The sequence below is a fragment of the Sinocyclocheilus rhinocerous genome, unplaced genomic scaffold (assembly GCF_001515625.1).
Source record: "Sinocyclocheilus rhinocerous isolate Xijiao unplaced genomic scaffold, SAMN03320098_v1.1 scaffold497, whole genome shotgun sequence".
Classification (NCBI taxonomy): Eukaryota; Metazoa; Chordata; class Actinopteri; order Cypriniformes; family Cyprinidae; genus Sinocyclocheilus; species Sinocyclocheilus rhinocerous.
This window is the reverse complement of record NW_015633189.1, coordinates 347,005-371,145: the sequence shown is the minus strand read 5'-3', so window position 1 is coordinate 371,145 and position 24,141 is coordinate 347,005. Positions and strand designations below refer to the sequence as shown.

The window sequence follows — 24,141 nt, the reverse complement described above, 5'->3', positions numbered from 1 at the left end:
CGGGTTTCCTAAATTAAAAATCCCATTACTTTTCTTCCAAGAGTAATTGATTTTTAACGATTCCATTGCAGCCATACAAGACAGACCTACTGTGAGACCTACTATTAATCGATGATACATGCCTTTGTTGACGACACACACACATTTTTTTTTTTTTTTTTTTTTTTGCTGAACTAAAAAGAAGTTAAAACGCAAATTAATTGTGATGCATTATTTTAATCTACTGGCATCCTTATTTTTAAGATGAAAATGATGTTTAATAGGTTTAACAAAGCAAAATCCCAATCTTCCCCAGTACATCCTGTAACCTGCTTAAGTAGGGTTGAACTAATGACCTTCCAATTAAAAGCCTCAAGCTTTAACTACAACAAAAAGAATAAAACAGATTAGATTTAGCCACCAACACTGCTACCCTAAAGCATTTTTTGGCATGTTTACAACTTTTATTTGTACAATCTGGATTCAAACTCACATCATCTAAAAAGTTTGGGTCCACCTGTGCTAACCTCTAGGCCACAGTTATAAACTTCAAGCACTCCAATTCTACCCGGTTCAGATTTGCAGAGTAAAAAAAAATAAATAAATAAATAAATGTTTTATTGTACAGACACATTTAATCCCGGATCCTGCTGGTCGCACAGATGCCTCCCTGCCCTCCTACTCCAAGCTTTATTCTCACCCCCCAGGACCACACCATCCTGTCTAACACCTGTGCTTCTCAATACAGAGCGTTGGTTAAACCAACCAAACAAACACAGCAATGCCAATGGCACCTGCCAACAAAGCCACCAATAGCCAGTTATCCAAATCACAGTGGACTCTAGACATCTAGATCAAACACAGAGGCCAATATAACAGTAAATCGTGAAAACATTTATTTGAGTTTATATATATAAAAAAAACAATAATCCTTGCAACTGCTTAGATACAGAGCCCAAAGAAAATAGGATTCATTAAATGTGGTTCACAAAACCTTATTGTTGAATTTAAATCAATTCAAGAACTGAGGAACAATGACTGAAAAGAACAAAAAAGAAACTGAGGAATTCAAGATCTCTTCATAAAATTTGAAAGTTTTTAAACTTTTCTTGTTTAATTGCACTCCAAAATACACAAGGCATAAATCATGGATATGGGTTGGAAAGATAGATGCGTCATGCAAATTGGATGCACTTCGAAAGGTCAGCAGCAAGAAAGGTCAAAGTTGAAATCACTTTGTGCTTGACCAGCGCTGTGGGGTAAAGCTGAAGCAGAGTTCAATGCACTGGCCAATGCTAACATGAGTCATGTGGAAAGAACCTCAAGAAAAACAACCTAGCTAATGTTAAACTTAAAAAGCTGAGTCCAAAATCCAGGTCCATTGACGTGTCAATGCACGTCGCACTGGGAATTCACCAATTATCCTGTAACATACGTGCTAACTGTGTGTCTGTGCTTTACACGTCACCACAAAAACAATGCAATTACTTCCACTACGATAGAAACAAGTCATGATCTCTTCCTAATGAATAGTTCTGCAGAAGAGCAGGTCACAGAGGCTAGCGGAGCTCTTCTCCATGAACAGAAACCAACAGCTAATTGGCTGGTTGCTTCGGCCTACACAAGCCTGATCGGATAATGAGCCTGCCCTTGCCCTCACACAACCAGGCATCCAAGCACTCCCATGGCAGCATCCGCTCACACAGCCACACTTGTAATCGGCAAGTGATGAAGAGAGGGAAAACAAGGGGTGGGGGAATTGGGATCAAAGAGAAGAACAGGAGAAAGGAACGAAGCCCCCGGTGCTTACCACCAGACAGCCGCTTGTGTCAGCAAATAACAGTAATTAAAAGATGATGGGATAAGAAGAATTTTTATAACACACATCTGGAAGGATCAAAGCCATTTTAAGGGTGCGATGAAAACGTGGGAAGCACGGAGAACACCAGGAGCCTGCCTGCGAGGCACATGAAGGAAGACGTAAACAAGCCGATAAAGCACAGAAGGTGAAAGTGGCTGTAAATGAAGCACATTATTGAGATGGATATGGCAGCTCGAGGCTAGATCTGCCATTACATCTGATGTTTTTATCTTAGATAAAACATATAACATGTATACAGAATGAGGCAAACTCTTTATGCAAGCAAATAGATATGAAAGTGAGGCTTCTGCCATTAAAGCACTGTTGTACAACTAAAAAATTTTTTGTAAAGGGGAATCAAATCATCTCCAGCATGAGAACCAATGCTGAAAATTCAGCTTTGCCATAACATTATGTAGGATATCAGACCGAATCAGACAATCTAAGATTTGGTCAAAACATGGTTGAACATGAGGAGCCAAATTCCACAGAGGCCCAAGACACAGGATGTCGTAAATCAGATCCTGGCGCCACAAGCCTGAACCAACGAGCAGCGTTGAGTAGCTCACAGCATTTAAACAAAAGAACACTTATTGACAATTCCAAGGAGATTGTCAATTTTGGGGCAAGTAAACAAGATTAATGGTCAAAGAGATGCACATGTAAACCAGTGATAGTAATCACGATCACGAGCTCTTCGGATTTACTTTTCCCCCCACCTCTGAGACAAAGAACAGACTGAGATTCCTTGCAGACATTTTAACCTCTCTGGTCTTTACAGAACATATCCTTACGTCCACAGAATGCTACAGAAACTACGTGTTTCTCTTTCTCTCTCTTATTCCTCCCGTTTCTCACTTCTTACCACTTTATCTTATTTTACTAGAAAGGGAAATACTGACTCACAATTATTAATGGTGCCAAATCCAAATTTAATTAAACATTAAATTTATTTGGAATCATTCAAATTTCCTCTCTAAATTTTTTCAATGCGAGGGTTAAGTGATTGATGGTTGTTTAGGTCTATGCAATTATACATATTGCTGTAAACTTGGGATTTCACATTTTCATTCTCTTAAACTAATTATTTCCTCACTTTCTGTCTTTCTGCAACTTGTGTGAATGCGTGTGTTTATGTGTTAGATTAGTTTATATGTCTTAGATTTATCCAATAAAGTTTTATTGATATTGAAAAGAGAAGTATCTTGTTTTGTGCTTACAAGTTAATGTCTTAAGCTGCCGATCTTGTTACTGTGCTAATTAATAGTGTTTTCACTATATTTTGGATATTAATATCCATTGCAGAGTTGATGTTATACGGCTCGTTCAATGAATCGCTGGCCGTCTCAGTGATCAGCCGTAAAACAGTGATTCTGTCCAAATTCCCTTTAAAATCTTAAATGATTCCCTTTGAGCTAAATTGACCTGTTTCCCTTACAATGAATAAAGTACATTTTTAAATATATTAAAAAAAGGAAAACAGTTACTTTAAATTGGAATAACATGTTGCAATATTCATGTAGTTTTGCTCAAATAAAGGCAGCCTTGGTGAGCATAAGAGGGCATGTGTAGTATTTTTCATAACATGTTTGTATTTCTATTCTACACTAGTCTGATGTCACTAACCTGTCCATGGTTTTAAGTTAAAATAAAATTTTAAAGATTTTTACAGAATGTTTTCAGAATGAATGCGCAGAAAGTGTTACAATTCATTGCTGTCCCCCACTCAAAATTAAACATCTATGCTCTACAACCTATTTATTATAATCACTAGAATTTTATAACATATCATCCACAAATCATACTGAACATTTGAATTTAAAAGTCCAAAATGAGTGAATTAATGAAATAATAAACCATTTATCTCTTCCTCGCTGCTACTATGTACTGTATGTCCAGTGCAGCTTATGGCAGAGCATGTTTCACGTTTCCTGTAAGGCCTAAGTTAAGAGAAAAGAACTACAGAGAAAGAACTCCAATCCACAGAGCATACATTTCACACTTGAAATCAACCAAGGGTAAAAATGCCCCTCTTAAACCAAGACTGCAGAGGAAAAGAGCAAAGCGAAAAGGGTAAAAACCCTTAGTAAACAAAAAAAAAGAGACAGACACAAATTTTTAACAAGCAACCATTAATTATGCTTTTAAAGCAGCCTCCATATTTTGTGTCTTCCAGAGTGGATGTCTATCACCACAAACAAGCTTTGAAACATCTCAGAGGTGGCTGTGAAAGACGAAAGTGTCACAGCCTAGATCTAATATGTGTGAACACACACTTGAATATATTAGAGAGCGTTCCTTATCCATCTCCCCCTACTGACCCATCACTTTCTCTTTCATATGCTCATTTCGCATGTTAAATTTAGCAAGAGTGGCCTTTACATAAATGCATTAGCCATATCTAAAACATATACTATGAAGTGGATACACGCATGCAGATTTTTGTGCTCATGCGCAGCAGGAGAAATACACATCATCTATCTAGCTACAGGCCTGAGATTCCTCCACAGTGAGGAGTAATCCTCTGCATTACAAATGAGCTCTGAAGGACACTTATTATTCCTACATCCAGAGAGACTTTTGATTATTCACACAGCCTGAAGTGGGGGGATTATCATGGGGGCAGGTGATACCTGCTCACTTCTCCTCCCCCTTTCGATGTAAATGCAGCATGTGTGAAACATCTCACAATTCATTCATTTTGATAAAGTTGTAGCTAAATTCACCCTCAGCTGGGTCTGTGCCCAGGGCACTGCAAGAAGGGCCGGTTAGTGTCCAGAGATCCTGTCTGTCTAGAGCTCTGCAAGGTTGGTTATGTTTACATTTTCTTTCGTTCACTGCCTTTTTCTATCTTTATCTCGGCCCGACTCCATCCATAACTCTCCCACTCCCTCTCACTTTCTGACACTTTGCCAAGACTGTGAGACATCAGTCTTACTAGCTTCCATTGGCTGCCAGTGACATCACCAAAGGCTCCGCACTGAGAAATACTGGAGGGCATTTTTTCACTGACCATTATTGCCTCCCTGTGTTGGTTCAGGGTAATGCGTAAAATTCGATTAAAGGCTATGTTCAGAATAGCATACTATCATACTACTATTTATAATTCTATAATACTTTCACTGTGAAAAATAAATAAAAAACACCTGGATGACCTTCTAGATTTGCAAAAAATGCATTATTCAACAAAGAAACTGGGTAATCCTACTGTAGACTGCCATTTAAAAATTTGGGGTCAGTAAGATCTTTTTTCTAAAGTAATCACTTTTATAAAGCAAGGATGAAATAAATTGATCAAAATTAAATTGATAACATTTTATTTATTTCTATTTCAAATAAATGCTATTCTTTTGAACTTTGTATTCATGAAGAATCCTTTATAAGCATCACAGTTTCCATCAAAATATTAATCAGCACAACTGTTTTTAACATTGATAATAAAAAGAATTATGAAGGATCACGTGACAATAGTCACGTTTACATGGACACTTTTTGTTTCAAATGGAATGAAATCATTTCAACTGATGAATCCGAACACAGTGTTTATATGAACGCTAAAAGAAGTTCCAAATGTAGATTCGGGAGGAGCCTAAATATTCAGTCCTGCCAATGATCATTACGAGCGAATATAATCAGCAGTCAGTTCTTCTGGCATCCCTCCACCTCCCCATCTCCTCCTCTAATTCTGTTATTCTCCTCTATGTAGTACTGCAATGGGGGGGGTTGAATTCGGAGCTCAAGCAAAGCCTCGGGTTCGAGCCTCCATCGAGGACAGCAAGCCAAGTTAATTTACCATTAACCATCAGGACTGGATGTGCAAGCGATCTCGTGAAATAAAGTGATCGGGTTGATGTGCACATTTATATGTCACAAGCTTCAAATCAGATTTAATCTTTTGACATGCACACACTGCACAAATATACAGAGTTTCCCGCTGTTTTTGCATACTAACCATCCTCCCTTTCTTTGTTTTAAAAAGCAGACTTAATATTTATCTATTTCGGGTCCTAATTAGGAGACGACAAGCACATGAAGCTTTGTGCAATGATGCTTATATTAATCAAGCAGTAAAAATGTCCATTCCCGCTCCCAAAACAAGACATCTGCAGATGAGAGTTCGAAGCAAGCACTTCTGGCACAATGTTATCCTGCAGCACTTTACAGATGATGAGTGGAAAGAGAATTTTTGATTGACCCAACAGTCATTCATTATATTCAACAACAACAACAGCAGCTTGTTCTGTGTCATGAGTCATTACGCCATTTCTACGTCATTGCACGTGCGCAAAACTTTCCATTTTTGGTTTTCAATCCGATCAAGTGTTTAACATATCCTATCGAATGGATTAGAAAAGGTTTATCCCACCCCAAATTTCAATCGGTTTGGGCAATTTTATTCTGCAAAAATTCAGAGCATTTTAATTCAGATTGGACTTTTAAACCAATTGTAATCGGAATACAATGCTCTATGTAAATGCACTTACTGAAGAATGGAGTCATGGCTGCTGAAAATTCAGCTTTGCCATCACAGAAATAAACTACATTTAAAAAAATATATTAAAACAGAAAACAGTTATCTTATATTGTAATAATATTTCACATTATTACTATTTTTACTGTACAGTATTTTTGATCAAATAAATGCATCCTTAGGTAATTAACTGGCATGTGTTATTTTCAATACCTTGCGGCTGGTGTAGTGGGCATGTTTTGCCAGTTTTCCATTGAGAGCCTGCAGGAACATCTCATCCGTCACCTTCCCCACATTCATGCATGCCTCATCCAGGACTGCAAAAATTCCCTTATGCTGCTGTTCCACCAGATCCACGATGATCTGATTGTTGAAGTAGTCAATCTGTTTCCATGAACACACAAAAACAAATCACAACAAAGTTTATTTAGTTATTGCATTAAAGTCAAAGAGATTCATGCAAAATGAGTTTCTTTTTGTATAATATAAACAGTAAAGATGTGAAAAGCTTGGGAAGAAACAACCAAATAAAACCCACATGTTTCCAGGGGATGCCCTCTCTTTGATACTCTTCTTGCTCTTGTTTCAACACCAGTTGAATGAAGAGCTGCTGTAGTTTCTCATTACAGTAGTTTATACAGAATTGCTCAAAGCTGGATAAAAAAGGAAGAAATCGGAGAGACACTAATTATACTAAACAGAGCAGAATAACATGCCCAACTAAGATCCTCATATATGTACGGTAAAGCATATGCCCTCACCTGTTATTCTGAAAGATCTCAAACCCATAGATGTCCAGGACTCCAATGACTGTGTTCTTCCCATGAACCCTGACATCATAGTTTTTCACCTCGATGATGTCATTGATTCTTCCCACAATCCAACAGAACAGCCGCTCATAAATGGCCTGTGAGAAGCAAATAAAGAAAATTGGTGCATGAAGAAACGTACATGCGAGTAGTTTAGTCAGTCAATTAAGTTTGTCTTGGTCAAGCTTTTTATCGGAAATTTAACAGCTACAAAGCGATTGTTTTCATTGCAATTGAGAAAAAAAAAGGTTAAAAAAAAGATACATTTGCAAGCATATAAATATATACACTACCCTTCAAATGTTTGAGGTTGGGTAAAAAAAAAAATTTCACATTGAAAGAAGACTCTTATGCTCACTAAGGCTGTATTTATTATCGGTAAAAACATTAATCTGTGAAATGTTATTACAATTTAAATGAAATTTAATTAAAATATTTGCTTATTTTGTGTAAACCATGATAATTTTTGCAAGAATATTTGATGAATAAAAAGTTTAAAAGAATACCATTTATTTGAAACTGAATTTTTTGTAACATTATAAATGTCTTTACTGTCCCTTTAGATCAATTTAATGTATCCTTGCTGAATAAAAGTATACATATTTTTTGTACTTACCCAAACATTTGAATGATAGTGTGCGTGTGGCATAGAGTAGAAACAATAATGTACAGTATGTGGAAAATAATGTGTTTTTTTAACCTTAAACCGCATAAACACATTTCATTACACCAAATACACAAAATAATGTTATTTTTAGCAGCATCATATGGCCCCTTTAAGTTGTAATTTTTTTTTACAATTTATAATTAGTTAAATTTACAAGAGTTCAACAAATAATACAAATTATTTAGGGCCTTTAGAAGTTTTAATTCAGACGTTGGCATGTAGTTCATGTGCGATTTTTTTGGTCCAGCAGTTTTATTTACAGCTGTGTTACCACAGTTTTAGTAATGAGTCCCAATTCATACCTTGGCCAAAGCATCACGGCCATAACTGGCCTCTTGATGAGTGTGCTGTTTGTCAATGACATCGCGGCCGGTGGCCACAGTGCGATAGAGCAGAGCCTTTTCTACATTTTCGTCTTTGGTGGACAGCAAATCCCCCAGAATGGACACCAGCTTAGAGTTCTCAATGAGAGTCACATCTCCATCACTTCCAAACTTCAGATTCCCCTGGAAAGTTCAAATAATTCATCAATCAATTAGTTTGCACTAGCTGCAGTTAATAATACTTTTTAATCAAGCTTAGGAAATACTAAACCAGATGCAAGATGGTAGCCAGGATCTTGTAGACTGTCTGAATCTCCTCTGTAGTGAATCCAATGACCTTCATGGCATCAGTGACAGCTTTCAAATCAGCACTGTCATTTATAGACGACTGCAAGATTGAAAAGACAATCTGAGTGAGTTACAGTCACAAACAAAAGCTGACAGATCCTGATACATTAAATAAAGTTAAAACATCCTCTTCCTGACATTGCTTCTAATTCCTGACATATGCTATTAATTCAGCTTTAGGGATAACAGCCTGGTTGGTCTTTACCTAAATGTAGACTGGCTAAAAGCCCTTCATTTAGTGAAGCTAAATCAATGCTTTTGAAATGGGAGGTCATTAAACCTACTATTAAATGCACATCTAATTTATAGCTGAGCAATTAAAAGCTGAAAATTGCTGACACAGCAACTCAGTCACTAGACTTCCTAAAACAGGAGCGCAACACTCAAAACGCTAATTATTCTGGCATGCTTATGGCTAACAGCTCCTGCAGAGAAACACTGATTTCATACAGCAGGAGCCTTTTGCAGCCACAGTCGTGCTGGACAGAGTGTGAAGTTTAGCCAGCATGTGCACCAATAAAAGACTTGGGAACTGGCATGAAATGTTCAAAGCACTCCAGGCTGTTTGTTTCAGACCTCTGTGAGCTCAACAAACCAGGCTGTTCCATGACGACACCTTGTTTGTTGCTCTAAATTTGTTTTTGTGCCCGCTCATTAAACTCCCTGCAGAAGCAATGGAACAGTGCTAAGTCATCTCACCTCTTGACTCAACAGGCTAAAGATATGAGGCAATTGCAAATAGGTTTTAATATGCACCATCAGTGTCTACTGTACCCATAAACAACTAAAATCAAATTCCCTGCACATCATGTGTGATTGCTCCGCAATGGTTTTATTTTCCCAAGATGCCAAAGGTCTCGAGATCCTTTATGATGTTTGTAAAAACCCAACAAAATTTTTCATATAATATTGCACAAACCTTGCCACCCATAATAGTCTCTTTTAATTTGTACATGATACAATACCTTTATCTGGCCTCCAACTTTGATGTAGGTGTATGCTGTGGGGTCTCTCTGAATGTGCAGGGACCGCAGCTGAGCATCTGGAGCTCCTTTCACCAGCTGAAAAATACATTTAAAAACACATTTGACTTTCCCCACAGGATCCTTTCTCCTGTGTTGATATGAAGAAGCATGTAAATTATAGTCTTGATAATAATGGTATGCAGAGCGTTAACAATCAGATGGAATTGTTCTGATGTTTTGAACATGTTTTGAAGCAATAGGACATTATTTTGTGGGAGAAATAAAAGTGAGAGATGATTGGGCTTTGAAGGCTCTGACAGAGGACTCATAAACACAGGTTTGGTAGGATTTGTCTGGTGTCTGGAACGGCTGGCAAAACAAAAACAGCTTTTTAATGTCTGCGCCTGCGGTGAGTCCTTCACTCACCTGGTAGAAAGAGTGGAAACTCCTTTCTCCTTCCTGCTGAAAAATGACTCGAGACTATGGAAGAAATAAAAAAAAGGTGTTAGATAAAGATCATATAAACTTATAATATACAAACATTTCACAGCCTCTCCAGCACACATTATATTAACAAGCATGACAAAAGTGAATGGTGAATGGCCAAGCAAAATGGTCTGTATCATTGCCAGGGTGTCGTGGGTTGTTGTCAGGGTGTTGCTACGCAATTGCGACAGTTTTTTTATGTTTTAATAATGTTTGAAGTTTTGTGTGTGTGTGTGTGTGTGTTTAATAAGTTACTAAATGGTGCCAGGTCATTTCTAGGTGGATGCCAAGGTGTTCTGTGTAGCGTTGCCATGGTGTTATAGGTTGTTGCTAGGTGGTTGCTGCTAGGTGATTTCTTACTGGTCAAAAGAGCCATGATATTTTTATCCCTAACTGTTGAGAAATGGCTCTGTCCCTAACTATGGATAAGATTTTTGTTCAAATCATTAACCCTGAGTATGAGCAAAAGTAACTGCGAGCATCACTAATAAACAGCTGGAAACACTATACTCATGGATAATGCAAGAGAGTTGGGCTGCACGATTTGGGGGAAAAAATATAATTGCAGTTTTTCTGATAAAAATCATTTTAAAACGATTAAAATTGTTAAATAATGATGAAATTATTATTATTATTATTATTATTATAGTCCAAATTCATAATTTGAATTTTTGTTTTATTGTGCTTATTTATGAAATGTGTTTATTACTACATGAAATTAATGAACAAAATAAGAAATATTACTATTGTAATATTTTACTATAAAATAAAAATCAAGCACTTAGCAACGAGTGTTATCACTATGTTGGAGACATGCTAGCTTTCCCAAGGCAGACTAACTTAGAGTGATTACAATCATCCTCCAAAACAAAATCAAGACTTTGTAAAAGAGCATAATAGGACCCCTTCAAATTGCAGCCTTTCGTGATTAATTAGTTAAATCGTGATTAATCGTGCAGCCCTATAAGAGAGGCACTTCTATTATTTTTTATACATTTTTTAATCAGAGTTTAGCTTTATTTTCTCCTCTTTAGGCCCCCTACCTTCTCAAGCAGGTAGTTGTTGATATGGCCGCCAATGGGGTCTCCCTTAAAATCAAAGTTGATATCCATGTACTTGCCGAACCGACTGGAGTTATCATTGCGGTTGGTCTTGGCATTCCCAAAAGCCTCCAGGACGCAGTTGGACTTCAGCAGCATGTTTTTTACCCTGTATAAACACACTCTTTTCATTTCTACTGCATTTATTAGCCACTTGTGCATCAGTTCACCACTACAACTAAACGAGTGTCAATATGAGGTTGATAGATCTGATTGCTCCTGACATTTGGTATTAGAGTAAATACACAAATCTGTCTGTATGAAGCCTTTATGTGCAAATATACATGGTTATATCTGGCTATTTTAGTGTATATAGTATCACCATGTGGTATCCCAGCATGGCAGTTAAGAGTGTTTTAGTGGATGATTTATAAGGTCTACTGTATGGGTCAGACCACAAAATGCTCAGCATTGGTTCTCCTGCCGAAAAGCCATGCATGACCTACACTGCACATTGGAGGAAGGTGCCCCACTCAGTGCCTGACAAGCTGAAATACCTACTGCATCCTGTACAATTCTACTTTGCTTTTGCGTTGGACCTTTAGCACAGTATTGCCCAACTTCTTTTGCTTTAGGTATCCCAAAAGCCCAATCAAAGTTAATTATTTTAACTTCTACTTTGCTTTTGCTTTGGACCTTTAGCACAGTATTGCCCAACTTCTTTTGCTTTAGGTATCCCAAAAGCCCAATCAAAGTTAATTATTTTAACTTCTACTTTGCTTTTGCTTTGGACCTTTAGCACAGTATTGCCCAACTTCTTTTGCTTTAGGTATCCCAAAAGCCCAATCAAAGTTAATTATTTTTAATGATCTTTTAATGTTCTTAATAATTTATTTATTTTAAAATCATAATTCCTGTTTTACAGGTTTAACAAAGCAAAATCAAAGTCTTATTTACCCTCTAAAACCTGCTTAAGTGCCCCCTCAAGTATATGTTATCCTGGTTGGAAATCACTATAGACTACAAAAACTGCAATCAGTGATGGATGCCCCTGTGTTTTGGCATAACTTTAGATGTACTTCCTGGAAAATATTTTCCAGTGATCAATGCCCAGTTTCCAAAGAGCTTTAACCTTTAGTAAGCAGAGAAAATAAACCATATATTCTGGGTGCAATAACACTGATATGAGATAAGCTGATAGCACAAAACACTATTCATCTGACAATGGATAACAGTTGCAAAGCATGGTTTTATTGTTATTACTATTGCTGCATAGTTAAGACAAAAGAACGAAGGTCTATGTTACATGTTGCACAAGAGCCATATATAAAGATCTTTATGATTAAACATAACATGCCCTACATATTCCTACACTGGGTGTTAAACTTCTCATGCTCCACAATTAAAACAGAGATCAAGCAAAAAGCATAGCAGAGTTTCCTGTCATTTATTTATAAAGCTCGACTTGGATCAGTCATATTTCAATTAGCATGACCCAGTGCTATTTTAATCTCTACCCTACATTTCACTTCTATCACTCCCCGTAAGGAAATATATTATTTATTCACTTACTACCATGAGAAATTTCACTTTGAAAATTACGTAGGAAAATTAAGTTGAAAATGATATGATAATGAACAGCAACTACATAATATAAAATACTGAAATGCTCAGTGGTTGTTGATTATAACATTAAGGAGGCATGCTATGCAGTATGGTCTTAATATGACTCATCACTGCAGCAGTGAGGAGAAAGGAACATAGGGATGCACCGATACCGATACTGGTATCGGTATCGGGCCCGATACTGGCCTCCTGTACTCGTACTCGTACTCGTTAAAATGCCCCGATACCAAACGCGATACGGTATCGGTGCATCCCTAAAGGAACAGAAAGGCTTTTGTTGTACGTACCTCTCCACTTCTGCTCTTTGGCTGGGATTGGTGATAGCAGCAATATATTGCATAATATATTTACTAGCCTCCGTTTTTCCAGCTCCGCTCTCCCCTGCAAAGTAAATAAACAATGACTAATACTTGTATATTGGTATATAATATGATTTAATAAACTGAAGTAACCAATTATAGTCATTCCAATCTACAATGGAATTCAAATGTCTGAGACCACAAGTAAAAATGCTTCTATTTTGCCTTTTTTTTTTTTCCATTTTTTAAATAAACATTTCTTTTTCCAATTTAATATTTTTTCTTACACTACTAATAAAACTAACATACCAATTTGAGTGAAAAATTAACTAAATTTTTTTTATTTTTTAACTGCACTGTACACTACTGTTCAATATTTTAGGGTCAGTAAGATTTTTGTTTTAAGTAATGAATACTTCTATTTAGCAGAGATGCATTACATTGATTACACTGATCAAAAGTGGGAGAAATGAAATCTGTAATATTACAAATGTTACAAATAAATGCTTTTCTTCTGAACTTTCTATTAATCAGAGACTATGTACAACAGTTTCCACAAAATATTGAGCAGCACAACTGTTTTCAACATTGATAATAACAAGAAATGTTTCCTGAGCACCAAATCAGCACATTAGAATGATTTCTGAAGGATCATGAGAAACTGAAGACTGGAATAATGGCTGATGAAAATTCAGATTTTGCACAGGAATAAATTTAATTATAATAATATATAAGAAATAAATATAAGAAATAAAAATATATAATAAATAATTAATTATAATTATTTTAATTAAATTAAAATATATTAAAATAGAAACAGCTATTTTAAATTGTAACAATTGTAACAATATTACTGTTTTTACTGTATTTCAAAGAAATGCAGCCTTGGTCAGCATAAGAGATTTCTTTCAAAAACAACAACAACAAATAATCTAACTGACTTCAAACTTTTGAACAGTTGTGTAATTACATTACAGCTATAACCATAACATGAAATATTAATTATTAAAAGTATCAAATATACATTTTACATTCCCCTGGCAACTGGGAAAAGGGTGCAAACAAAATAATCCAAAGCTTACACTTTTCTGAGTTGTTTGGTATGGCCCTTAACCACAACCACACAAAAGCACTCATGGAATTTATTGGTTAAACAAAGACATAAAATGATGCTCTCACTTCTATTACACCTTACTCTTAATAAATAAACATGTTCCTCTGTTTGCCACAAGATGGCACCACATATACCAAATATTTTTGCAATGTAGTCACCACCTGTGGTCACTCACTGAATAATAATCAATGTTTACTTATAGAGGCAACATCTAAATGGACCAGATTATTTCCCTTGAGCTATGTGCCCCACCTCAAAATAGTTCCACAGTGTCCCAGATGGAAAACAAACACTGTCTCAAAGAGACATTTTTGTAGAAATTGTGAAACAACCATATTGTCGTTAATCTTTTTCACACAATGGGCATGTCTTGAGAAAGCAATTTGCTCAAGCACTGAACTCAGCGGTCCTCTGTGACTGGGAAACCACACACCACGTCAGTGCCCAGCTATTCTCGTCTGACCACAGATCTAATCACATCATTCCCAGTCATACTGCGGCCCCATAAGAAGACCCCGAAAGCCTGTGTTCCAGTAAGGGCTGTTATTTAATCAAATAAAAGGAAGACAACAGGCTGTTTTTAATATTATTTGAGGATGAAGTAATGCATTTTTCTCCTTAAAATGTAATATTACTTCAGTGGCTGCTCCACAGGTTCACCCATGAGTTTGATGGTGAGTCACAACACATTCAGATATAGTCTACCTGAGATAACAATGCAAGTGTCTTTGTTCCTCCTCTTCATGGCTTTATATGCAGCATCGGCGATGGCGAAAAGATGTGGTGGTCGCTCGTACAATTCTCTGCCTTTGTATTGCTCTATGGTGTCCCGTCCGTAAATGTTCATGGCACGGTAAGGGTTAACTGACACTACCACTTCTCCGATGTAGGTGTAGATACGACCCTTTTCAAACCTGCAGCAGAAAGACAAGCACATCATTGATCTGCTGTATTCACATTCATGCATATTATGGAATATTTATTTAACCATGTCTGTTTTTATTTATTTAACAGATCTATTTGGTTTGTGGTCAGTGTGGTTTGTATAATCATATTTCAGAGCCTTATGTAAAGAAAGGGCAGTTTAATTAATTATCTCTGTCAGGAATCAAAAGCAAATAAAAAGCACAGGATAGACAAGGTCATGTTTCATGAGCTGTATAATCTGTTTGTCCAATAATAAATCCTTCTGAAAGTACCAACTTGAATTTCTAGGCTTGTTAGTACTCAACCAGCACAGCAATGGTGTTGACTAGTCATTCAGAAAACCCAATGACTATTATATCTCCATACCTATTCTAAACTCCTTGGTCACATATAGCCAGAAGTTGACGTTCACCCTGCTTTGAAAAAGCTGGCTGTTCTGAGCTCCATCCTCAGGGGAACCTCACTTCCTTGTTCTTCCAAGCAGACCTGGGTCATGCTTAGAATAAGGCATCCTTTCTTCTCAACCTGTGGGTTTGCCAAGCCTCCCTCAGCTCCATCCTGCCCCAGTCAGTGAGCTTAGAAGTTTGAGGCATGACCTCATAGTCTCATACTGAACTATATTATTGTGCAGTACTGAAGCTCTGAATGGATCTTGGTCTTTTAATTTTCAGGATTCCAACTCTACTTAATTAAGTTCAAACATCCAGGTACATGTAGAACAGTTAGACTCAGTAGTATTAAGAACAGCTGCAATCCCAGGAGAGTATCTTAGTTACGCCCTACAGAGCAGAAATGTACCATACAACTACATTCACACAAACAAGTCACAGGCCTCAATTCCCTCAGGTCCTTTCACAAATACAGCAGGGATTCATAGAATTAACAGTGATCCTTTAGACCAGAATAATCACTATGGACTAGGGGTGTGACGAGACACTTATCCCACAAGACGAGACGAGACACGAGACTGGGTTCACAAGAACGAGACGAGATGAGATTTTTAGACTTTTTTTAAAGAAATCCTCAATGATGAAATATATAGGGAAAATAGTATTTTATTCTTATTAATTAAAATCATTAAACTTATACATTTTCACATCAATTTATTAAAAGTTTAACAAAAAGTACATGTTTAGGGCCCTATGAAACGTTTTATTTTTTCTCACCATATTATTTATATTTTTTATTGTTACCAAATTCTGTGTTTTAGCATGTCTAATTATTTGAATGCATAAAACAACTTAATTTATTCATTTTTTTCTTAAAGTAGCCTTACGAATTTTTTTTCCCCTCAGAAATTCTGTGTTGTATATTTAAAATTTTTCTGGTTATCAAATGAAGGCATAAAACATTAATTTAATTTATCATTTATCTTTTAATTATTGAAAATTAAGCAAACAAGATTTTTGGCAAACAAAGGGGATTTACTATTAAAATTAAAACATGGAAAATAGTTATAGGCACAATGTCTTCAAATCAAACCGGACTTTTATTTTGACGGGTTTCCGTGAATATCTTTACAGTTCTGTGTATGAGATATTACTAGTTTTACTCAAATCAAACGCTAAAATGCTCATGAAGTGACTCTCAGAGCAGTTCTGGAGATGTTGTTCATGTGTTTACGTCCTCGTTTAGTGAGACGGCAGACGCTGAAATCACCGCGAGTGTCACATGCACGTCTGTGCCATTCATAAACAGAGACAGGCAGAACATGCAGGATTCATATTTAAATCGACTTTTGTGGCTTAATATTTACAGATACTAGTCCATATCGTGATTTGATTCAAGTGTAATGACCTACTTTTGATTAATTCATTCAAAATTTGACAAATTCCGTGACATTCCGCGTTAAACTGTGAATTCTGTTTTTATGACTGGATAAAGACTATGCTGCGTAATTTTCCCACTTATCATGCGGCCACTTGCCTGATGTGAACAAAATATCTTACATACCACCACTTGTGAACAAGCCAGTGTATTGCATATCTGAAAGGTCTGGGCGAGGATATCGTCACGTTCTCGCGAGACCAGTCAGATATCGCGAGACACATCAGATCTCGCGAGATCTCCTGCCACGAGATCTCGTCACACCCCTACTATGGACACATTCTGAAGTGTATAAAAAACGGATTCAGTCAGATCCAATTGTGCACTTGGTGCGCATACTTTAAACTCACCCAGTTTAAATCAACCAAAAATGAACATTTTGTCAACATTAAGTCACCCTTTAGTTGTAACATTTATGTTACAAAAGACTTCTATTTCAAATAAATGCTGTTCTTTTGAACTTTCTAATCATCAGAGAATCCTGATAAAATATGTATGTTTTCCACAAAAATATTAAGCAGTACAGCTGTTTTCAACATTGAAGAAATGTTTCTTGAGCACCAAATCAGCATATTAGAATGATTTCTAAAGGATCACATGACACTGAAAACTGAAGTAATGGCTGCTGGAAATTGAGCTTTGCCATCACAGGAATAAATTTAATTTTAAATGTATAAATATAATTAAATAGTAATAATATGCCACAATATTACTGTTTTTACTGCGCTTTTGATTAAACAAATGCAGTTTTGTTGAACATGAGATCTTAAAAAAAAAAAATCTTACCAACGCCAAACTTGTGTGATTATTACAGCTGTAATCATTTCACCCAAAAATAAAACTTTTCCCACCCTCGTCTTTTTTTTTAAACCAGTATGGCTTTTTTCAATTCTGTGAAACACATTTAGGAGAATGTCCAAGCTACTCTTTTCCAGATTCAGCATAGTATGAGTGCTGCTATATATCAGATGTGATGTCAAGGGATGAATGGCAAGCAGGGTGGCATGGTAGTGATGCTTGTGCCTTTGGTGGCAGCAGCCTGTCAGGCCAGCCCTGGAGCAGCCTGCATGAAAAGGCTCTTTTGTGCCAGCCTGCGGAGTAGGATGCTGCGGTGTACCCGCACCATTGTTCTTCTGTCAATGTGAGGTCTGTGTGTAAGGAGCACAGGCCAGGCCTCCACACCCCAACACAGCAGGCTGGCTCTACTCACACACATCAGCCCCTCAGGGAGCACAACGCCAACTAATGATAATGACAGAGGGATCATTTTGATAAATAACTTTATTATGTCTCATTTGTAAAATAAAATAATTTTAATAGAATTAATTTTAATAACCTAAGGCCCATATAAAATATTGTACCAAAGCAGACATAATTTAGCTTTTCACAAGCATTTTCCATCTTTTTTATCTGTAAAGATCAAAGAAAAATTTTCCACATTATATGAGTTATCAAAGGCATGTGGCCATGTATGAAACTGATATAATATAATATAATATAAATAATATAATTTTTTTTAAAAAGAGTCTATTATAAGAGTCATCACTCAATGTATGGAATACACTAAATGATACACTACCGCTCAAAAGATAGGATAGGTACAAGTAATTTTTGTTTTTGAAAGAAGTCTATCAGTCTGTCAAGCTCATAAAGACTGCAATTATTTAATAAAAAATATGTTGGAAACAGTTGTGCTGCTTAAATTTTTTGTGGAAACCGTGATTACAGATTTTATTTTTGATGAATAGAAAGTTCAAAAGAACAGCATTTATTTGAAATAGACATTTTTGTAACAACGTAAAAGTCCCTACTTAAAAACATCCTTGCTAAAAAAAATTTTACTGACCCAAAACTTTTGAATGGTAGTGTGCATTTTACTGTATTTGTAAACACAGCGGCTCATTTTTGAGCCAATTCAAACTCTAGGAAAGACACACTCATGGTATGCTTTTGTCCTTTGATACCACCATTTGGTCCTATCCTCAGGCAATGTGTGCCCTCACAAAAGTTACATTTCAGTATAAACACTGGTATCTATTGCAATTTGTGGAAACAAGATACAAGCCCTCTATCAAAGTCATAGCCAAAACATATTGATGTGATCACTTTCATTAATGTCAGAGCACACAGCACAAACCAATCCCCCATCTGTCCTCTCATCACATCTCGGCCAGTTCACAGAACCTGTCAGAAAATCTTGCTGATTCCATCACGTTTCACTTTCATCTAAAGACATGACTAACTCTTAACCCTTTAAGTTCGCCCTAGTCCTAGAGGACAGCTGCCCACAGAAATCTATTGTGCGTGTAACAAAATCCCAGCATGTCGTGGGGTGTGTGTGGGAAAACACTGAATCGTCATCTCCCATCTGCCTCTGTGATCAGATTATCAACATCTGATAAAAAGCCCACACTGAATCTGCTCTTTCAGAAATCCATAGATCCATAGATTTACGCAGCTCTAATTTAACCATATTTACAAAATGTATCAAATTTTCCCTAAAAACCAGTGTTGAAAATGTGAAAAAGTGATTTATGGCTTAACTTTGAATCAGTTTCCTGAACATTTCAGAGCATTTTGTAACATAAATAGACAAATATTAATTGTTTTGAAAGAGGAGGGATTTAAGGTGTTGTCCGGGTTTTTTAGAACTTTTCCTGGGAGTGAGCAGAGAGATCTGGGAAGAGGAGTAGGGGCTGAGGCTCTGTCATCCCTTCTTTCCCAGAAGGCCTAGGGAGGGGTTGCTGCTGCATGAAGATTAAAGACGTGTGTCAGACAGCACAGGGCCACTTCCTCTAACAGCTGGATCTACTCCACAGGTTGAAGCATCAGCGTTATTGTCCAGTAATTTATTCCTCTGAACGATAACAATGCTGGTGTACCTAGCATCGTTTTTGATCAGAGGAATAAATTTGATTCATTAAAGGGATATTTCACTCAAAAATGAAAATCTTCATGTTGTTGCAAACTATATGACTTGCTTTCTTCCGTGGTTCATGAAAGAAGTTCAGTAAGTTTCAGTGTTTGTTTGTGTTTTGCCTATACAATGAATGCCAATGGTGGCAAATGTTGTTTTGAACCCCACTGAATTTTGTTATAATGGACAAAAACAGTAAAGAAAAGAATTCACACAAGAAAGACATGAGGGTGACTAGATGATAACAATGATTTTTGCAATGATTTTTGGGCCAAATATTTCTTTAATTGCTCCATACCCATTAAATACTTAAAAAATATATATATTTCAAGCAAGTTGAAGAGATTGCAGTCAGAGCTACACCCTTCACCACATAAAGACCAACCTTTCAAACACTAGTGTCATCCGAAGTCCCAGACAATAAGAGCTTGACACCATTTTTAGAAAGAGGTCACTAGCCAGGCTGTGGATAACTACTGGTTTCAGGCTTGTTTGGGTGGGTCTCTTGAGGTTATTTGCTTGTGGTTGACCAGGGTGTGGTGTAGCCTGTAAATTCCCTCACACTAGTTGCAAGTAAGAGTAAAAAAGTTAAAGGAGTGAAAATTAACTGAACTGGACAGCAGTACAGGATAAATAAAAGAGGTACAGAGAATTAGAGACAAAGAGACAGAGAAAAAGACAAAGTACAAACAGAGAAGACGGAACACAGGAATATGAACATTCAAGGCCTGCACACTAAAGCACTGACTTATAAGATGGTCCGACTCCTAGATAGCAAATCAAAGCCTGTGTATTCACAACCCCAGCAATGAAAGGATAATCTGTTCCTGATCCTTGCTTATCCCCTGCACACAATTTACCACCAAGCAATCAGTGTTACTCAGTCCACAGCTTAACAGAGCATACAGGGTATATCATGCACCCCCAGAGACAGCTCAGCCCACAAGAATTATTGGAGACTCAGTTATGCCTCAGATATCTCTCCTAAAATTCTTTAGGATAAATAAAGAGACATCTGTTGAAATATAAAAAAAAAAAATTAAACTAAAAAAAAAAAACAATTTTTCTGGCTAACCTCCTTTACAAACATACTACTGTGCGTAAAGCCTGAATGGGGAAAATGTGTGTCCCACTTGGCAAAACTTCAAGTCATGTCTTAAACGTGCAGCTTTCACGCTAACATTCATTAGCTTTGCACTGACTACTCAGGAAATGAGAGCCAGGTGTAAATGTCAGAGCGCGCCAGCAAGGTTGTTATTTTGGCCCACTCCCTTCATTGTCTCCCTGAGATCACAGGCAGTTTTTGTTCTCACGTCAGGATGAGGGAAAGAAAATAAGGGAAAAACGGAGGCATGTTTTGACGATTGTGTTTCAGAGAGCAACGGCAAAGTGACTAGACATGGCCTTGAGCCAATCTCTAAGTCATCTGAGCTTTTACCACATGATTCTGATCCCAATATGATGTCACTGAGCAGTAGCGGATGAGATGACGGCCAACTCGAGAAGAAAAAAGCAGACAAAACGACAAGACCGGCCAAACGGAGTCAGACATTACTCAGCAAGCTATTTCAAGAAGCGATCTCCATCAGGGTAAAAAGAGGGCATGGGTGGAAAGTACTAAAACAGACATAAGATGAGAAAGGAAGTAATGAGGTAACTGGCTGAAAACTAAAGGAAAGGAAGAAGCAGAGTGGAAATTAGTGTGAATGTTACTGACACCTAGCTGACACGGTACACTGTAAAAAATGACAGTGAATTTAACGGTTATCAAATGAAATTACGGTATTTAACTGTAAATTTAAGTTAAAACCGTAAAACTTAAAATGTTGCTACCGTATTTTTTACGGTAAAATTCCGGCAACCACAGCTGCCGGTTTTTTACCGTAAATTTTACGGAATTTTTTTTACAGTGTACCACCGAAACAGCAGGACGCAGACTTGCATGAAAATGGTTTAAACTACTAGAGAAAAAGTGCATTAAAAAACATGACACATCCATCATAGTGTCCCATCTAAATGTTATTAGCTAGAACAGATTACATATAATCTCATTAATGTGTCTATGTAATGTAATCATCAAACCACATCATCGGTTGGAGAGAGGAAATGGGTTTCCAGCAGTGGTGAATACACAATTTGGGAATTATTTTGGAGTCGCTCATGTGCGTAAGGAAAGACAGACTAATGAAACTGGGGCTATGCCTGTCTTAAACATGAGAGAGAAAAGGGTTATGAAGAGGGTGAGGGGTCAGTCAAGACTGTAAAATATATCACGGCTATAAACCTTAAAGACCTCTAACATGCTTAGTGGTATCAGTGACCGCCAGCCAAGGCACACAGTCCACAAATGAGACGTCTGTGGAGCTTTAAGCTTATTCTGGGGGAAAAAAGGCCAAAAAAGCAACAGCCTTGTTTATGTAAGGCCGGTGATATGTTTCAGATTACAGGGGGTTGTATGGAAATTCTTGAGGGTAGACAGGCCTCTGAAGAGTGAGAGAAAATCGGGCTGTTTTTTGAAACTATCAAACTACGAAGCTTTTGACAGACATATGCTTCTGGCCAAAATACACAATAACGATTCCTCCAGTGAAAAAGTCCATCCCCTATTGTCCTCTTACATCAAAATCCACCGACATATTTGTTTAGATCTGTTTTGGACTGTGTAGCATGTAAAGGGTGCTTGATCTGTGCATATTTCTTTCCTTGTTCAAGATGGCTTTTTCACTGGAGAAAGCAATATTATGTTTAAAGAAGAATATTTTAGCTGAAGCCTGAAAGCAATGATTTTAACTAAGTTCAAAGATCTTAATGATGGATTTATTACAAACACAGCTTTTCGTATCACAAAACATTAACTGATGGAGTGGAGTTGTGCGGATTACTTGTGGATTATTATTATGTTTTTATCAGCTGTTGGACTCTTATTCTGACGGCACCCATTCACTGCAGAGGATCCATTGGTGAGCAAGTGATGTCAGGCTAAACTTCTCCCAATCTGTTCCAATGAAGAAATTCAGGTTGAGACAGAGGGTGAATTTTCAGCACATTTTAATTTTCTTAACAGCAAGATTCAGCAGGGAAATGACAAGAAGGGATAAGATCTTAGATGTTATTTAAAGAAAAATAGGAAACAATCTTCAAAAACAACAGTGATAGAGCTGAACCCTGTAGTAAATAAAATAAAATAATTCAGTGTTTTCAATAATACAAAGAAGTTGTAGAAAAATGGGTAAATCATAATATTCAAAACTGTAGATATATAAACACTGTAAAAAAAAATTCTGTACAACATAAAGCACTGACAAATAAGCCTGGTGTAAACATTAATATGAAAGTCAGTAACAAATCACACAAACTAAAGTAGATTGCAGAAATATAAAAACAAATATGTTGCTTTACCACACTACTTTAGGTCATTCAAAGTCACAGTAATAAATGTAAACATGTGGACTGCTCTAAACACTGTCTGTTAACTTTAGACCAGTGGTTCTCAAACTGTTTTGGTCGTGCCCCCCTTTAAACCTATAAAAAAATCTTTTTTTTTGTGGGTTTCATGCCGTCCGCTAAGGCATAGGACACACACAGGCTTTCCTCCTCACCAATGACATTAAACACTGTGTCTACACCGGACGCGAGCGGCAAAATACAGTAGAACCGTTATAATCAGTGACGCTGTGTACACTGGATGCGACGCGACAAAACCCGACATTAAACTGATGCCTTGTTCTATTTATGACGTACGGACACAAAGTTAATATGATTTGCAACGGTCGCTTTGTCGCGTCCAGTGTAGAGCTGTTGCGGCGCGACGCGACAACTGTAGCGTCCGGTATAGACACGGTGAGTGAAGCCGAGAGCAAGATATGCCTCGTCATATTTTATGCATTTAGCTTTTAAATGACCAGCACCTGCCTGGGTCTGTGCGACTTCATCTATGGCTTTTCTCTTCGCTTTCACAAACCAATCCATCTCCCATTCTAAGTTACGTCCTTTGGCTGTTTACTTATTTCTTTTCTTTTTCTGCTGATGGCCCGCGCGCGATTTGAAGCAGCGCTGCTTAGACCGATGGGCGTGTGTCATCAAAGTACTGCGAGAGCTATAAGAAAGCGAGGACGTCTCCTTATGCTTTCTCTCGCATCTAAGCAGTGACGTTGTGTACACTGGATGCGACGCGACAAAACCCGACATTAAACTGATGCCTTGTTCTATTTATGACGTACTGACACAAAGTTAAAATGATTTGCAACGGTCGCTTTGTCGCGTCAGTGTAGAGATGTTGCGGCGTGACGCGACATCTGTAGCATCTGGTATAGACACGGTGAGTGAAGCCGAGGGCAAGATATGCCTTGTCATATTTTCTGCATTTAGCTTTTAAATGACCAGCACCTGCCTGGGTCTGTGCGACTTCATCTATGGCTTTTCTCTTCCCTTTCACAAACCGATCCATCTCCCATTCTAAGTTACGTCCTTTGGCTGTTTACT

General features: G+C 37.2%; 1 protein-coding gene across 1 annotated transcript in view; it reads right to left on the bottom strand.

Annotated features, from left to right (window-relative positions):
• LOC107743773 (unconventional myosin-Id-like) overlaps nucleotides 1–24,141 on the bottom strand; it is a 71,784-nt gene that overhangs the window by 41,163 nt on the left and 6,480 nt on the right. The window contains exons 2-11 of the mRNA XM_016557176.1: nucleotides 14,694–14,902; nucleotides 12,863–12,956; nucleotides 10,953–11,118; nucleotides 9,850–9,903; nucleotides 9,424–9,519; nucleotides 8,382–8,498; nucleotides 8,090–8,293; nucleotides 7,073–7,218; nucleotides 6,850–6,964; nucleotides 6,525–6,695 (exon numbers count right to left, since the gene is read on the bottom strand). Of these exons, the coding sequence (XP_016412662.1) occupies nucleotides 6,525–6,695; nucleotides 6,850–6,964; nucleotides 7,073–7,218; nucleotides 8,090–8,293; nucleotides 8,382–8,498; nucleotides 9,424–9,519; nucleotides 9,850–9,903; nucleotides 10,953–11,118; nucleotides 12,863–12,956; nucleotides 14,694–14,902 (1,372 nt within the window). The remainder of the gene's footprint in view (nucleotides 1–6,524; nucleotides 6,696–6,849; nucleotides 6,965–7,072; nucleotides 7,219–8,089; nucleotides 8,294–8,381; nucleotides 8,499–9,423; nucleotides 9,520–9,849; nucleotides 9,904–10,952; nucleotides 11,119–12,862; nucleotides 12,957–14,693; nucleotides 14,903–24,141) is intronic.